General features: G+C 42.7%; 1 protein-coding gene across 1 annotated transcript in view; it reads right to left on the bottom strand.

Moving 5' to 3' along the window:
• Positions 1-3,852: 3,852 nt before the first annotated feature.
• hibadha (3-hydroxyisobutyrate dehydrogenase a) overlaps positions 3,853-18,092 on the bottom strand; it is a 37,275-nt gene continuing 23,035 nt past the window's right edge. Inside the window, exons 7-8 of the mRNA XM_084079687.1 lie at positions 7,606-7,762; positions 3,853-5,757 (exon numbers count right to left, since the gene is read on the bottom strand). Coding sequence (XP_083935813.1) covers positions 5,596-5,757; positions 7,606-7,762 — 319 coding nt within the window. The 3' untranslated portion in view covers positions 3,853-5,595. The remainder of the gene's footprint in view (positions 5,758-7,605; positions 7,763-18,092) is intronic.

The following is an 18,092-nucleotide window of genomic DNA, read 5'->3' on the forward strand; positions in this document are numbered from 1 at the left end:
CCACCGCAGCCAGGCCAGGATGGCTGGCTGGATGGATGGATGGATGGCTGGCTAACTGGGCGGCACACGCTGTGGTGGGCAAGGCAAGTGGAGTGCTCCCCAGAGACAGAGACTGCACAGTCAGGGCAAGACAAGAACGACAAGAGAACGTAACCCTCACCAAAATCAGATGATCGGCTTTTTCACAAGTTGTACCGGCAAGGTTCAATGTTAAAATGAAAGTAAAATAAAATTGTGGGCAAATGAAACCCGTCTTTGACTTGCCCCCGTTCAGCATTTATCTTCAACTGTGGCCGGGCATTAAACAGATGGCTCACCTGTTGGGAGAGGGCATGGAGGGCGTACTTGGTTCCGGCCAAATACTCTGAAATAGCACTTTTTTCCACTGATCTGAAATGACAACAGATTGATAGTAGGGATGCTAATTGTCTCCGCCAGGCCGAAAGGCATGGCGAGAGAGTATGTTTTACCCTCCGTCCGTCCTTCCGTCCGTCCGTGTGTCCGTGTGTCCGTGTGTGTGTGTGTCCTGTCTGTGTGTTACCAGCTAATCTCCGGCACCGTTGGTCCGTTCGCTCCGAAACTGTGCACACACACTCCCTGGATGCCAATTCAGAACCTCTGCCCCAATTTTTTCACATGGGCCTGTTATAGCGCCACCAGGAGGCCGATTTGTGCAAAACATTTTTTTTTACATTACTCCTACAGATTTTATCCAAATGTCATGCAAATCGGTACACAGTATCTCTATAGTCATGAGATACAGGAAACATAATCATAAAATGACATTAGGATACATAAAACAAAATAAGTAATACATATAGATAGAGATACAGTTAAAGTGCAGAAACACAACAGAAAAGTAACTCAATCAAAGGCAGCTACAAACAAAAAGGTCTTTAGTTGTGTTTTAAAAGCAATAAGAGTGGCAGCAGACCTGCAGTTTTCTGGGAGTTTGTTCCAGATATGTGGAGCATAAAAACGAAATGCTTGCTTCCCCACGTTTATTTTTAGGGACAGAAAGCAGACCTTTCCCAGATGACCTGAGAGATCTGAATGGTTCATGATATCGGACGTACAAGATCAGAAGTGTATTTTGGCAATTATTTGACACACAGGGAGCCAGTGTACGGATTTAAGAAGTGGAGTGATATGCTCCACTCTCTTGGTATTAGTAAGGACTCGAGCAACAGCGTTCTGAATCAACTGCAGTCGTCTGATTGATTATTTTAGGGAGACCTGTAAAGACACTGTTACAGTAGTCAAGTCTACTGAAGATGAATGCATGGACAAGTTTTTCTAGATCCTGCTGAGACATAGGTCCTTTAACCCGTACTATATGTTTGAGGTGATAGTAGTCTGACTTTGTGATTGTGTTAATGTGGCTGTTTGAATTTAGGTCCGAGTCCATGACTACACCAAGGTTTTTGACTTGGCTAGAGGTTTTTAACATTACCGATTGGAGTTGGGCGTTGGACTTTTAATTTGTCTTCCTTGGCTCCAAAAACTATTACTTCAGTTATTGTACATTTGTACTTAGGTAGGCTACATGACATTTGTCCTCTGCATTTAACCCATCCTAGCTTTTAGGAGCAGTGGAGAAGTGCAGACGCTCTGGATAAGAGCATCTGCTAAATGCCTAAAATGTAATTGTGCCGTTAATACGACACCTGGGGAGCCGTTGGGGGTTAAGTGTCTTGCTCAGGGACACTTTGAGACATATATTGGGTGAACTGGCGACCTTCTGATTACCAGAGGGCCTCCCTACCCATTCAACTATGCTGCCCTTAGTAGACATTGATTCCAAATGTTTTTTTTTGCCTAATTCTGCTGCTATCTTGGTTACCAGTATCATTTGCTGCACACATGTGGTCCTAGGGAACTCAGAAGGTCTGACATAGTTCAACTGATGATGTTTTTCACTTACTCTGTCAATGTAGGGTGCATTTCTTAATACCATCTTTTAAATTCCCAGAACGTTAATGCTCCCCTTTTGACAAACATAAGGATGTTCCAGTAAATGGTTAAATGGGGTCCTTCTGAGCCTAAATATAATAGTCCTTTTATAGACTATAAGGGCAATCATAATGGTTTGCGGTGTAAAGTACATAATCTTTTCAAAATGCATATTTCTTTGTAATCTACTGTCTGACCCTTTGCTTTTTAATGATACAACTAACGCGTTAAAGTCTATGTAATTTGTGCAAGAACAGCAACCATACACCTGCAACGTGCGCTGTTGATCGGATGAATGGTTCTTGAGTTATGCGAAGGACATGCATACCTAATTATACCGTACATACGGTATCGTATGCATAAATACATACAGTGCATACATGCTGTACATTCCTGTAATTTATAGATACATGCTGAAATAAAGATACAATATCGAAATAGACAGTATTTGTGAATGAGACAAAATATTTTACTTAAGTAAAAGTATCAATACTGCAATATAGAAATGCTGTTACAAGTGAAAGTCCAGAATTCAAAATGTACTTGAATAAAAGTACAAAAGTATTGGCATTAAAATTAGGGGTGGGACGATATGGGTATCTCACGATACGATATCTGTGGCGATATTAGGCCCTCGATAACAATAATATCACGATATTCGATATATTGCGATATCACAATATATTGCATATAATTTCACCAACGATATACCACGATAGTCCTTGTATTCAATTCATAAACACATAAAATAGCACCAAACAGTTCAAAATCATCATAACACAAATACAGGGTAGGAAAAACAACGTATCACAAACGGAAAAAAAATAAATATATATCAATATTTTTCGGCAGTATATGGATTATTTATCGCGGGAGAAAGTATCGCGATATATCGCGATATCGATATATCGTCCCACCTAATTAAAATGTACTTAAAGTACCAAAAGTAAAAGTACTCATTATGCAGAATGTCCCATTTCAAGTTTTCAAATGTATACAAATCTTTTGAAAATAGCAGATCTACAAGCTCACAATGTGTCGCATCGAGACGCATTGTGAGCTTGTAGATCGGCTATTTTCAAATGGCTGAAATGTATATACTGTAGGGCTGAAGACCCACTAGCAAAGACCCTTGATACCAAGAGAGGAACCTAATATATGCTTATTTGGCAACTGATGCTAGTTGTCTTGTCACTGCAACTGCCTGAAAATGTTGCCGTACATCTCATTGCCTTTCAATAGGGAGCAAGTAATTTCTGGAACCACTGTGGGGGGAAAAAAAAGTGTCCAGAACCAATTATGGACAGAAAGTCATGGGTCACAGGTTTCCCTTTGTGACAGCCACTGTTCCCCACAGCTATAGCTTCATTAAAGAGTTAGGTAACACTTTCTATGAAGTGCATGTCTATAATGCATTATAAACATACTCATTGCCTTATGTTCTTATAACACTGTATAATAATTATAGTGACTCATACAAATTAATAGTACTTAATAACAATAATCATAACACATCATACAGCATTGTATAATGACATGGTTGAGTATGAAAATACTTCATAATTGGTAAAATATTTTGTTATTGTTAATCTAAATCATGAGTACTTCCGAGTGCTTATAACTGTAATTATAGTGTTATAATTCATTATAGACGTTACCTTATAATTATAAAATGCTTTAATATGTATTATGATTAAGCATTTGAGTATTTTTGAGTGCTTATAATTGTATGGTGTCATCAGTAGATTATATTGCATTATAAATATGTTTATAATACATTATAGACATGGATTTCATATAAAGTGTTAAGAGTTACATAGTCAAGCTTCAACTACATTAGAGTTATCACATTATTTACTGAATCAGACCAAAAATAAAACACTTAATGCCAGACAAATGTCATATAGAGAACTTTCTTTTATTTCAGAACTACAATGTGATTGAGTTTCCTTTTTTTTTTACATAATGGAGACACTTAAAACTGTATTCCAGTTTACAGCAAAAAATAACGAACCACGATGATCCTATGATTCTCAATGCAGCAAAACAAAAAAATATTATACATTATATACATGCTCACTGGACAAGGTGGGGGCCTTGCCGCTGTGGCGCTTTACAAGCAAATTGTATGAACTGGGAAGAGGAGAGAGAGAGATATATAGAGAGAGAGAGAAGAGCGGAATAAAGAGCGAGAGAGACTGAGAGGGCATGTGAGAGAGAGAATGTGCTGTGATAAGTGTTATGGTGCACAGAGCAGCAAGAGAGAGTGCTATAGAAAGAGACTGGAATTTTGTGCTGAACAGTGAAAAATTAAGAGACAGTGGTACTGGGCCAGAAACGATACTGCGGAGGTAAACCGGAGTGAGAACGACAGCAGAGAGGTAAGTTTCAACAGATTCTGTAGCCACAGCAAGAGGAGGTATATACTGTACGGTAATATAAAACAAAAGCTTGCTGGTCCATGTAGCATTGCTACACATGTAGTGTAAACATAACCAGAGAGTTTCACAGCATTTTGTCAAATGAACAGTGGTCGTAGAAGTAGTGCCAAACACCGGAACCCAACTTATTGGGTATTCCTGAGGTGAACTGTTATTATTTTGTTAACAATATTCAAGAGGGTGTTATTTGTGAGCCACTCGCAAGCACCGAAATGCTGGTGCGGCATTTCGCTGCTTGTATCTGTGTGAGTTCAAGGTGATCTGACCGCATGATTAAGTGAATGTGAACAAGAGAGAGAACATGAATGGCACAGTGAAAGTGAATGGATGGAATGTGAACAAATGAAAGCAAGGTTGATACGGTGAATACTACATGCTTTCAATAAAAGGTCCTAGGTGGAAGTTAAACCTGTGTGTTAAAGCTCACTTCATATGAGATTCAAAGGAATATATGCATATATGAGGGGCTACTCATGGTTCTTTATAAAGAACCCACATGGTTTATGGAACCAAATGATTCCACATAATGGAACCTTCCTTTTAACCTCTACCCCCCTGCCAACCATCTTCTTTTTCCTCTTCCATTTGTCAAAAGGAAACGGTATACATTCTCACGCTCATTAACAGACAACCTCCTTGTCAGGAAAAAGAAAAGATAATTCAGCAAACAAAACAAAAAATGTACCTGTACAAACAACAGGAAATGAACACCGTGGTACATCACCTTATTCAGAAGTTATATGATCAACCTCTAACACATCGTTTGCATTGCATTAAAACTCACATATTTACCCTCCCGTTCCCCATAATGCCTCTCCCTCCCTCTTCTCCCTTTCGGCATGGACGGGGAGAGGGGGGAGGTAGATGAAAAGGAATTAGGAAGCTTTCCTCTCTCTAGATACTGATCTAAGGTCAGTTTTAGCATTTCGCCCTATGGAGGTAGAGCCAGGATCAGGAAATATGACACATGTGATTTGACGGGGGACACGTTGTCTACGTACAGTATGTTAATTACACCATGGATTCTGTGCTGGAGGGCAAAGGGCCCTCGGCCTCTCCTGAGCACAGTTGGGGGGTGGGGGGGGGGGGGGGGGGTTGGAGGATGGGTCAGACACTGGGGTGATGGTGGTCAGAACATTTGGGTGGGGGGGTGGGGGTAAAGTATCTTACAGTAAACCAAGTGCCGCCTCGTTCAAACCATTCACTGCTGCGCCTCCTCCTCGCGGAGGAACTGAAACACGGATGAGAAGTCCTTGTTAGCGTAGCCGCGGGCGCACATTACACGGTAGATCTGGTGGGCCAGGGAGCCCAACGGGACGGGTGTCCGTGTGTTAGTGGCTGTGGTCTGGGCCAAACCAAGGTCCTGGGAACCCAGAGAGATAAGAGGTGGAGAGAGAGAGAGAGAGAGATAAGAGAGAGAGAGAGAGAGAGAGAGAGAGAGAGAGAGAGAGAGAGAGAGAGAGAGAGAGAGAGAGAGAGAGAGAGAGAGAGAGAGAGAGAGAGAGAGAGAGAGAGAGAGAGAGACAGATGGAATAACATGACTTCCTTTGTTTTATACTGATCCTCACTGTGTGTGTGTGTGTGTGTGTGTGTGTGTGTGTGTGTGTGTGTGTGTGTGTGTGTGTGTGTGTGTGTGTGTGTGTGTGTGTGCGTGCGTGCGTAACATAAATGTATCCAGAGAACATGCTACAATTATGTTAGCTGGCATGATGCGGACACACTGCTGTAGCACAGGTGTATGTGTGCATACATACAGTATGGCGCATCTTATTGCGCACGTGTGTGTTACACTCACACACAAAGGAGGAAGCAGTAACAGTAACACAAGTGACACACATTAGGTCACAGATGGACTTGTGAAAGAAGAGCAGGAGAGACGCTCTCCTGAGACAAAGGGACAACGACAATAAAGCAAGAAAAGACAAAAGGCGAACACAAAAACATAAGAGAAAATAATAGAAGTGGCCCTGAATAACTCGTGAGAATGCGATTGAGGAAGAGGAGGGCGCATCGCAAGGTCTTTGCACATTAAGTCCAATAAAATGTTTGTATTGGTCAAATCAGTTCTTAATTAATACAAAAAAGCTCAGGGATTGAACCGGGTTCAATTGAAGAAAACAAACAAGAAATTACAGTCATATATATCAGCTCACAGTAAGCTAAACCCCTTGAAAAGTACTGTCAGCTATACTGTTTCAAAAACATACTGTAGCAAATGTCATTCTTATTAAGCTATTCATTTTTATGTAATATAATCCTGACCTGAGCGCAGAGTTTCTAATTATCTAATAATTGAACTAGGCTATTGTATCAGACAGAGCGCTGACAACGTCGTCAGATGGGGGGTGGTCTCGGTAAACTGTGTTGTTTGGGACATTCATCAATCAAATAGACGGCTTATCAGACAACGTCAGCAGTATGCGCGCAGTTTAAACAGAGCGTTCTGTTTACCGTTCAGTCCGGGTTTAGATGCCGCCTACTGTATCCGATCATTTCCACTCAGCACATACATGAACACAAACAGCTGTTTCCGTGTTTCCGTTTCCGCTCTAGACAGGATATGCAAATTGCAAAGCGAATTGGACAGCGTTTCAAATGAAGTCCAAAAATCATATTTTTCATTGAACATGGCCAACATAGCATTCTGACTAAACACACTATGTCATACATGTGTTTAGTAATGTATTTTTGCGTTCTATCGTTAAATAAAACCATATTTGCCAGTCTGTGATCCTGTTCCGCAGAAACGCTAAACAAGACGGCTGCTTCTGCAAAACTGAGCTAGCCCTTTGATTGGCTGGTCGAGTGAGGAACAGCGCCACAGATTCACCATAGAGATATTTACAGTGGCCAAACACAGTATCGCATCGACATGTTTAGATCCCATATCCTGCGTAGTTGTTTAGATGACATATTCTGAGAGGACATGGGAAGCCATTGGCAAGCCCTCATTGGCTGGCCTTTTATCAAGGCCAGCCAAAGAGGAAAAAGTGACGAGAAAGTGCAGACTAGTTGCAGCGTCTCTTTACTGATCAGCCCTGTGCTGCGAGCTGATACAAATTACACCATCACAGCCACTTGTTGGATGACAATTTCGGAGTAGGTGTGCAAGACGTCATAGAGAAGAGTATGGTTGTTTTAAATGATTGTCTGTTTCTTTAATGTGAATAAAACGGACTGTGTGTGCAGTGGGCTTCACTCTCGTTCGTACCTTGGCCATCAATGTCGTGCCGAAGCCTCCCTGGTAGTTGTTGCCGGAGGGAACGCCCTCCATGACGCCTGGCACGGGGTTGTAGGAGTCACTGGACCAGCAGCGACCCGAGGACATGTTGAGGACCTGGGCCAGGAGCTTGGGGTCCAAACCCAGTCTGATACAAAGAGGGAGAGAGGTCAGAGCGATACTGAATAAAATCTCACGACATAAACATTTTGTAAGTCCTAATGTGCGCTTTGTGAAACAGTGTGAAAGGAGTAGCCTGGCAGGCTATGACAGGAGCCCCCCCCCACACTAGCGCGGTTTCCTAAACAATTAACACAATATGGAAAATTACGATGCTTTAGTGATATTGTTCCTGATTTTCCACATACTGCCAACCAGGTGAAGAAATAACAAATTGAGTCTCAAACCTTTGCTTTTTATGAAATATCCGAGAGCACTAGAGGAGCAAGAGGTCATAAGAAAGAGAAACACCAGTTGGGGAATGATAGAGATAATGAGGGGTAAAAGAGACAGAGAGAGAGGTCACTGAGAGACAAATGGAAGAATAAAGCAATCAGCAGTGGGTCAGAAGGTAGAATCTAACCAGGAGCCTTTTCGGCTCCCAGAAGACTGCTCTGTGTGTCCTCGAGCAAGACATACAGTAGAATCTGTAACTGCCCTGACAAGCAGGTTTTATGTTCTGATGCGGTGTATATTGTATTGCTGTTGTTGCAAAGCCAAGTCCTTAATATTGTCACTTCACTGTCATCTGGGGACCCCCCCCCCCCCAAAAAAAAATCATGTGGGGACCCCGACCCACAGGTTGAGAACCACTGCCATAGAACACTAGAAAAGAGTCATATAAATGCAGTCCATTTACCATAAACACACAGAGAGAGAGAACGAGCGGCAATGTGAGAGCAGAGAAAAGTGGAAAAGAAACGACCAACGGCGCGGCACAGAAGGGAGGGAGAGGAAGGTGTGAGGAAGACGAGGAAAGAAAAAGAGGCAGAGGGGGGTGATTATGGAATTTATTGAAAAATAGAGCAGAAGTAGCACAGGAGAAGAATGGATGGTTGTGGGGCGAGCAGGCGGACGGGGGGGGCGGGGTGGTAGGGGGGCGGGGTGCAGGTGATGCCACTGACCCATGTTGAACCCTGGGCCCTGCCTACGACCATTCCTCAGTGTTAATGGCCGAGTGGGGGACCCTGGTAATGCCGGCTAATGCACTATTGATGTTTAACAGCACCTCTATCCTTCATCATCCCTCCTTCACGAGAAAGAAAGAGGTAGGGAAGAGAGAGATGGTGGAGGGGTGAGACAAAGAGGGAGAGTTAGATAGATAAAGAGAGAGAGAGAGAGAGAGAGAGGGATGAGGCCAAGTGTTTAAGGACCAAGCGGTAGCTATAAAACCCTAGCTGTCATACACACCGCGCTCGCACACACACACACACACACACACACACACACGCGGCTTCATAGTTCCCGAGTTCTCATTTCAGAGGTAACTGGCTAAAAGGAAAAATACACATCTCCTGTCTACCGTATAGAGAGCATAGAGAGAGGGAGGAACGGAGAGACAGAAGGTGGTAGAAAAAAAGAGAGGCGGGCGAGGAGGAAGAGAGAGAAGGAGGGGAGAGAGTGAGAATGAAAGGCAGAAAGAAGTGAACTGCAAAAAGGGCAAGCGGCGGGTGTAACCCCGGCATCTGTACGGGTCAGTGTGTGTTAGTTGCTTTTATGCAATTTAATCCATTAAGAGTGGGAACGCATCCGTGTCATTTTAAAATCTTCTTTGGCTATTCAAAAAATAGCAGATACACAAGCTCATAGTAAGGCACCGAGTGCCGGGCTATGAGCTTGTAGCAAAAATGTTAACTCCCATCTGTGCTTCTGGGGGTCCCTGGAACAACATATTTTGAGATGGGGGTCAAATACATATCATTTTGGGTGGTCCTTGACATGGAAAAGTTGGAGCATATAGCAATATACTGTTTTTTGGATTTAGAAAACATTTTTAGATATGTATTTGGCCCGTGGGCCCCCCCATCTCAAAATATATATATTCAAAGATTTTCACAAATTTTCAAGATTTTTTTAAAGAAATTAAAAAAACAACACAGATGCGTTCCCGGATTGAATGGGTTAAAAAGGCACACAGTGTAAAGCCACCACATCAAGCCCAGTCCAACAGTAACTTACAGGCCCTGGAACTCTATTCTGCTCTCAGTATGACTATTAAACCATCATAGGTCCTTAAAGCCAGGGCTCTCTCCCCCTCTCTCTCTCTCTCCCTCTCTCCACCTGGCTCTCATTCTGCCATTACTGCCACAGTTTTTATTAGCTGTCTACTGACTAATTAAGAATGGGAATTACATTTACTCTCTCTCTCGCTCTCTTGTTCTCTTTATGTCTTTTGTTTCCTGTCAGCCTCTCCCTGCACCCTCTTTTTTTACAGACTGTTTTGGAAATGTGGTATAAGTGACACAATGTGTGTGTGTGTGTGTGTGTGTGTATATATATATAAACCTGTTTTCTTACTCTTTTTTTTTTTAAACAGTAGTCTTCCTAATGATGGCTTTTTCAGTTTGTGTGCCCCCACCCTCCACACGTACCGTTTTCTTCCTCTTCCCCTCCACTCAATCTCTTCTCCTCATCCCCCTATCCTCTCCTGACATCCCCCTGTCTGAGGACTCTAGGGGACATATGTTTGACATCGCAAACCCCCCCAATCTCTCTCTCCCTCCCTCTCTCTCGCTCTCCCTCTCTCTCTCTCTCTCTCTCACACACACACACACACACACACACGCCCCTCTCTGCGTTCTGGGTGAGCAGCTGAAAAGGTTACTGGCGGAGCTACAATAAAGCGCGTCCGAGCGCGCAGATCGTTTGTTATACCGACCAGAGACGCTGACGGGGAGCTGTTGTCCTCTGTTTAACGATAAATCAATGAAGTCCCCACCCATCTCACATGAGCACACACACGCACACACACGCACACACACACACACACACACACACACACACACACACACACACACACACACACACACGTTTATATACAGACAGAAAAACACCAGTGCGCATCCCTAGTTATTAGCTGACATGGCAGTGTTGCTAATTTGCGTGGAGAACAGGACATGTCACGCTTAACAAGATTGACATGGATAAACACACACACACACACACACACACACACACACACACGCGTTTCTGCTGCAGGTGAAGGAGATGTGACACTAATATTACAGTCTGATGATAAAAAGGGGTCTATGACAGAGAAACAAAAAAGACGGGTCTGTTAAAGCATGGCTTCCATCAGTGTTGCCAGATTTTGCAAGAGAAACAGGCGGCAAGGTCTACGAAAACAAGCCCAAAAGAAGCGACTAGGTGGACTAGAAAGGGCAAACACAGGGGGTCCCCAGCCAAATGACTTCATATAGCACGTAAATCTGTTTTACTACATGAACGCTATATACATCAACTATTTGAAAATAGCCGATGCTATTTTCAAATAATTTTGAAAAAAAGAAAAGAAACATATTTGGAATATTTTTCAAATATTTTAAACAAATTTGTATGGGTTCCCTGGCACAAAATCTTTTCAGATGGGGGTCTGCGGACAAATACATATCAATTTGGGAATCCTTCACATGGAAATGTTTCGTTTAAACAATCAGGAAACAAGCCCAAATAAGCAACTACACTTAAGAAAGAAGCCCCAAAAAAAAACCCTACAACTACCAATTTTTACAAGCAACTTTAGAGAAAAACAAGCCCAAAGCCACTTATAATAAGCAGCCTTGGCAACACTGGCTTCCTTGTGCATCTCTGACGTCATGTTGATGTTGGTCTGGATCTGAGATAATGAATTCACAAAATGTGAAAAACAGACATTCAACAGACATTCAATATTGTCAAAATGTATAGGTTTAAAGTGGTTCAATTGATTTTGATGCAATATTAACACAATATTAACACTCCCTGGAACCCCCTCAAGGACCCCTGGGGGTCCCTGGACCCCACTTTGAGAACCACTACTCTAGATGGCTCGCCTTCTAGGAGCCACGCCATAAAAAGAGAGATGGTGACGAAGAAGGAGAGGTGGCGGGCGCTTGATGTTTATACACCAGGGAGCCCTGGCAGGTGGAGTTAATTTGCAGCGGCAATATTAACTGTCTTGTTTCACTGCGATTAAGCTCTTCATCTGACCCGCGGCTTGATGCCACAGGAGAGGAAGCCGGGCCCCGCTTCCCCTGTTTATTGTTACATTAAAGAGGTAACGAGCGGCGTTTACACGCACACACACGCCAGTGTTTACTGTCACATTTAAAGAGGTAACAAGTGCGTTTATCGGGCCAACTTTCATCTTCATTTGGAACATATGCTCGCCATTCAATTCGCCAACAGTCACAAAAGGGGAGAGCGAGAGAGTAGAAGGAGGCGGAGGGATGCTGTGTGAGTCTTGCTAACCTCCTTCCCTGTGTGTCTTCATCTGCTTTGGTGGCCTAATTTTTTCCCGACGAGATGGAGAATGAGCACGGGCGATTATGTGCATTTCTACGCGTGTGACTGTGAGCGCGTGACAGGGTCTGCATGGGGACGATGCGTTGTGAGCTAATAGATCTGCTACTTTCGGTATTTTCTGAAAGTCTATTATTTTATTCAAAACAAACGTTTTTTTCCCCAATTATATTTTCATCTTTAATCAATTAACTCAACCGGTTCGATTGAGTGTTGCACCCCTTGATCTATTTATCTATCTGTGTATCTGTCTGTCTGTCTGTTTGTCCATCTAATTTGTGTATGTCCTACAGTATATACTAGTGTTCGCACACATACGTAAATGTACACATGTGTTGCGAGGGGATCCGTATCCCTGTAAAGCCCTGATTTCTCTCCCTGTACTTTATATCTCCCTGGGTCATTCTCTCTTCTTTCTTCCACGCTCCCTTCATCTATGTGTGCATCATTAAAATCACTGCTGCCTTTTGCACCTCGTCTCTGGTCTATTCTCCTTTCTTTCCTATCCCTTCCTCCCATGGCTGCTCACCTCCCTTTCTCTCTCACTCTCTCGCTCTTGTCGTTGACTGGCTGGAAGCGTTACTGAAACTGACACAAAGCAGGGAAGAGACAGATCACACAGGAGGAGGAAGGATGCTACACAGTAAAATCCTCAGTGTTCCTTTATCCATGCGTAACTCACGAGTGTACAAATCTAACCAAATGGACCCTCACAAGTTACATTTTTACAAAAGGATTTTTTAACCAAACGAGGAGCTAAAGGAAACAGGGAAGACATGCTGAGGGAAGAGAAAGAGAGAGGAGAAATGGGAGGCAGACTGAAAGGCAGAGAGTGTGGTTATAATTGTCATGCGTGGCCATTCCCTGCACTCGGGGAACGTCACGCTCTGTCGGACACGGCCCAAGCTTCCATCTCAGATCAACAAATTAGCGCCACGAGCAGGACCGGCCATGTGTGTGGGTGTTATGTATGAGAGTGTGTGTGTGTCTGTATTTGAGTGTGTGTGTGTGTGTGTGTGTGTGTGTGTGTGTGTGTGTGTGTGTATGCACACACGCAGGTATTGAGGAAAGGGCAGCTCTATCAGGCCCAACTCTGGCATGATAAAATGTTATTGCCGTTTTCCTGTAAATTGGCTGTGAGTGCTTGGTCCTCTTTGTGTGTGTGTGTATTGCGCACGCGTGTGTGCGCCAGCTCCTCTCTGCATAAGAGGATGAGCCGCAATGCAGCGTGGGAGATTTACGGGCGTGGGCTCTCTCTAAACGATGACAGTCTTTGTCAACCCCTTTAATAAAGCCCCCCAGAGATGGGCTACACACACTCTTCCTGAGGTTGTATATGGGCCAAATATTCTCCCAAGATAAGACATCACCAATATAAAAACTCAGAGCTAGGCTCCAACAGCGGTTTTGGAACCTATTCTTAGCCTGAGCTGCAGTCATACAAGCCACCGACGAGTGTTGGCTGTGGAACTTACTGTAGGTTGATTAAAGAAATGCTTCCTTCAGAGCTGGGGAAGTGTACGACTGCTCTGTATGAGTGTCAGGATCTGTGTAGTGAGAATGTATGTGTGTGTGTGTGTGTGTGTGTGTGTGTGTGTGTGTGTGTGTGTGTGTGTCAGAAGCAGGGTGGCGTGTGGTGTGTAAATCTGTGTTGCCGCCTTAATGCCTCCATATTTCAGAGGTCTAGTGGGGGGATTTATGTGCAAGTGCTCATGCCAATTTTCCTTCTCTGTCTCACCACAGATAAATCAGCTGCACTAATACAGCTGCGCTGTGTGGGGAGCGCTCGCGCACACAAGCGTGCGTGCACGTACAGTGAGAGAGACACATACAGACGCACAGAAAATGGGGTACACATACCAGCTAAGACGTACAAGCCACAAAAACACATCAGACTAACAACAGGGATATGAAGGAACGTGGCTGGTAGTGAATTCATAAACAGAAAAAGCGTTATGCGATGCCAAAGCTCATTTTCTATGGTGCTGGCAAACACCACTGTGAGGTATTCTCAAAAGGGTCACACAAAAACCTAGTTATGTACAAGCCAAGGTATAAAAAGACCATGTCCCAAGCCCAGAATGTCCTTTATTACTATGTGTGTATATTATATATTTTTCCACCGTCATCTAAGCCTGATTTACACTTTGAAGACGATAATGTATTTTGACGTCGCTCAACACTTTGACTTCAAAATCAGGCTTTATCCTCAACTTCCAAGTCAGGAGCAGGTTTCACCAGCCAACTCCCCCATGTACAACCATTTTCCATCCGTAAGCTGTGTGAACTGGACAAAGCCTTTAACCCTCCTTGGATTGACTCGGCTCAGAACAGCGGCTTCAAACTACAAGTCCCATAATGCTCGGCCTCGTCCTGGCCAAAGTGGCTGTGTGCCGGCCCGGGTTGGAGGTGATGATGGGAGCAGTTAGTTTGCAGGTTAAGTGACATGGTGAGAGCTCAGTCAGTGGATGTAAATGCACGAGGTAGGGGTAGAGGGGTCAGCCCCTAAACCTATCCCCCCCAAGCCCAGATTTAGAATCACCAGAGGTTCGGGCTGCTAAGTGGCCCTCACACCTACAGTGTACTGTATGTCGAAATCGCCGATCCGACCAATACGTCCGAGTCATAGTGGCTGAGTAGTGTGTCTTTGTCAGAGTACCCGTTGTACCCATCTGTCTGTGTCCCTTTTATACACATATATGGAGATCGCTGTCATCAGTACATGCCTATATATGGGCATGCCCGCTTGTGTGCCCATATATGGAGTTTACTGATTTGTTTGCTCCTGATGCCATGACGACACATTGAGGTTAACCAACACACTCCATATTTGGGCGTAGCTGCATTAGGAACTCCTTATATGGTTATGGCTGAGTCATGGTGACATGAGCGTGACGTCAGAGGTCCACCGGCCAGCCAATCCCCCGTAAAGCCAATTTTAATATAGAATACGTCAGATATGTAATAATATACGACTGACGTCATGGATGACTCATGCCATAGGCTGGGATACGAGATCCACATGATTAGATTTTTTTGCCTCACTGCTACATAGGGCTGCATCTATAAAAATAAATCAATTATTCTATCAATTACTTTTTTGTTTAATCGAATAACCGAGAACCGTGTTGAATAGGAAAACAAATAATAAACCAACGAATTGATTGTCGTGCAAAAATAGTGCACTGTGCGACCGATTGACTTGCCGTTTGTGTTGCCAATATCCCGGGGATGGCTTGTGCCGAATTCAGTTGGACTGGCGGCTGTCCAGAACCGAAAACTGTCTCCCATTTTTGGAAACATTCTTCTCATTTAAGGGACATCCCTCTCAGGCAGCCCTTAAGGTAAAGGCCTGAGCAGCCCAAACGTGTCTGTTTGTCAGACTGCTTTGACGGATTGAATACTTTATTAACAAGATTATTAATAGTACAAGTAGTGCAGTCAAAGGTTATGCTAAAAGGGTAACACAAAAAGCCCCAGGGGCTCGTTTCCATTGTACCCAATTAATCAGTAATACATATAATAATGCTGCAGAAAATAAATTAAAATGCAAATCATTTCTTGTGTGAGTGTGGACTGTTTCTTAAAACCTAAATAATATTGCCATAATTATATGCCCACAACACAATGTAGGCAATGGTAGAATAAAGGTAGATCTTCTATAGCAACGTTATGAGAAGATTAAGAGGATGAAGGGAGAATAAATGTCAGGCTGCCACCATGGTGTAGTGGAGGGTGTATATGCTGAATATCCACTTCTTTTTCAGTGGCCATTGTGTACACTCACTTCTAAAGTGTGCATCAATCAGGTTTAGTGCTGTCATACATATACATTTTTTCAATAGGCTACATATTGATTCTGAATATTTGAAACGGTTTCACTACTCATTTGCCGTACGTTGTCCTAAGACTCTTCTCATCTCTGCCTAGAGGAAAAGCTCAGACAACCACACACACACGGAGCAGCCCCACCTCTAATTCACAATGTTTGTCACTGCAATCGACTGGCCTTGTTTCTCAAATTGAAAATACTTGAAATAATATTTATTTTCTCAGACTTTTAACTGAGACTTCTATTTTTCAGTGCAGCAGTGCTCAGCAACATCTCCATTCTACCGAGAACCTACTGTTATCTCACAAGGCATATACCGTGAGTACCAACAAGTGAATGTACAAAGAAAGGGACAGTTGAGTGCCCCCCCTCCCAAATTATATTTTCAGGGGCAACTGCGACAAAACACAATGTTTAGCCCTGAAAATCACATATTATCAATATTTTGGACTTAACACCTTGATATCAATATTGTGGGGATGACTATTGATGCTGCCACAAAATATTTACACAGTGAGATTTTTAATCAATAATCATAAGTAATGATTATATGATAATATAAGGAATAAAGGCAAATAATAGAACAACTAGAACAGTCAGACAGTTCAGACATTTAGTTTACTGTAATGCAGCCTTTAAAATCAGAAAAATACAACACTCATGCCATATCAAGATATTATGATATCCAAAATTGCAGATAATACCTAGTTTCAAATCAGAATATCGATGTAATATCGATTTTTGTCCCTGGAGAAAAGATTGATTTACAAATGACATTCAACCCTATTTGACTTCTAAATGCTGACAGAATTAGTTATTGGTCGAATGCACCAGCGTAACATCCTCCTCAAACTAGAGGCAATAGTCTAATAACAGCATGGTCACCCTGTCCAATCTTCAGCTAGCGATAGTACGTTTCTATACAGTACGTGCAGTTTGTGAACAAAGCCATACAAATCACAACGCACCGTTCACTGTAATTCTGGAAAAGCCATACTGTATATGTGAATAATTCAGATGGCATCGTCCCCGCGTTGACCGGTAAAAAAGTGCTTCACTAGTAACTATATGATCCAACTTTCAGCCCTCATAAATTTCACTTTACCACGCATTTCCTGGTTGTGAAGTTGGAGGTGTTTCTGTGCGCATTGCATACTCCTTCCAACTCCCTTTTCTAGATGTTGTGACCTTCTTGTATTTGGGACGACCGACGACGGTAACGAGGGTCCCTTGAAAGTCAATGCATTCTCCCATTCAGCGATTGGTACCACGCTCTGGTCTCGAACAAATATAACGTCTCTACAGTGTTGCAGAGAGATTTCAATGACACTCATAACTGCGGTAGGGTCCCACGGAAACGTGTGTTGATCGGCGTTGCTATCACACATGTTTAATCCATATTTAGTTTTGCTCTTCCTCGCGCTCCTTGTCCCGTCTCCCCTGTCTGCTAGCTGCACTCTGCCAAACCATTCACAAGATACCATGGTGGAAAAAGTACTCAAATGTTTTACTTAGTAAAAGTATCAATACTGCAATGTAGAAGTACTCTGTTACAAGTAAAAGTCCGGAATTAAACATTTACTTGAGGAAGAGTACAAAAGTATTGGTATCAAAATGTAATTAAAGTACCAAAAGTAAAAGTACTAAAATGTTTGAAAATAGCAAATCTACAAGCTCACAACGCGTCGCATGTTGTGAGCTTGTAGATTGGCCGTTTTCAAATAGCCTAGGTATAAAATAGGGCTAAAGTTTTCATATAATTGGTAGTGGATTAAAAATACAATATTTTCCTCTGAGATGTAGTGGAGTAGAAGTAAAAGTATAGACAATCGGAAAAGAGACCTCAAAATTGTACTTAAGTACAGTACTTGAGTACATAGTACTTAGTTACTTTACACCACTGGTAGTAGTATAGGTTTAGGTTTCCCACAAAAAAAATATGTGTTTTTCTCAGGTGTCCATAGTGACAACACTGTGTGGAGTTAGTGATTTTCTTTGTGCCCATTTGTCTATTTGTTAATTTACAACTTCGACATTTCATTCACCAACTTTTGACTACTGGAACGGCTTAATATCCCCTCAGGCATTAATAAAGTTTTTATGTGATCTAATCTTATGTTAGGTTATATATTTTCCTTGTCTCTCC

The sequence above is a fragment of the Gymnoscopelus microlampas genome, assembly GCF_963454915.1.
Source record: "Gymnoscopelus microlampas genome assembly, chromosome: 15".
Classification (NCBI taxonomy): domain Eukaryota; kingdom Metazoa; phylum Chordata; class Actinopteri; order Myctophiformes; family Myctophidae; genus Gymnoscopelus; species Gymnoscopelus microlampas.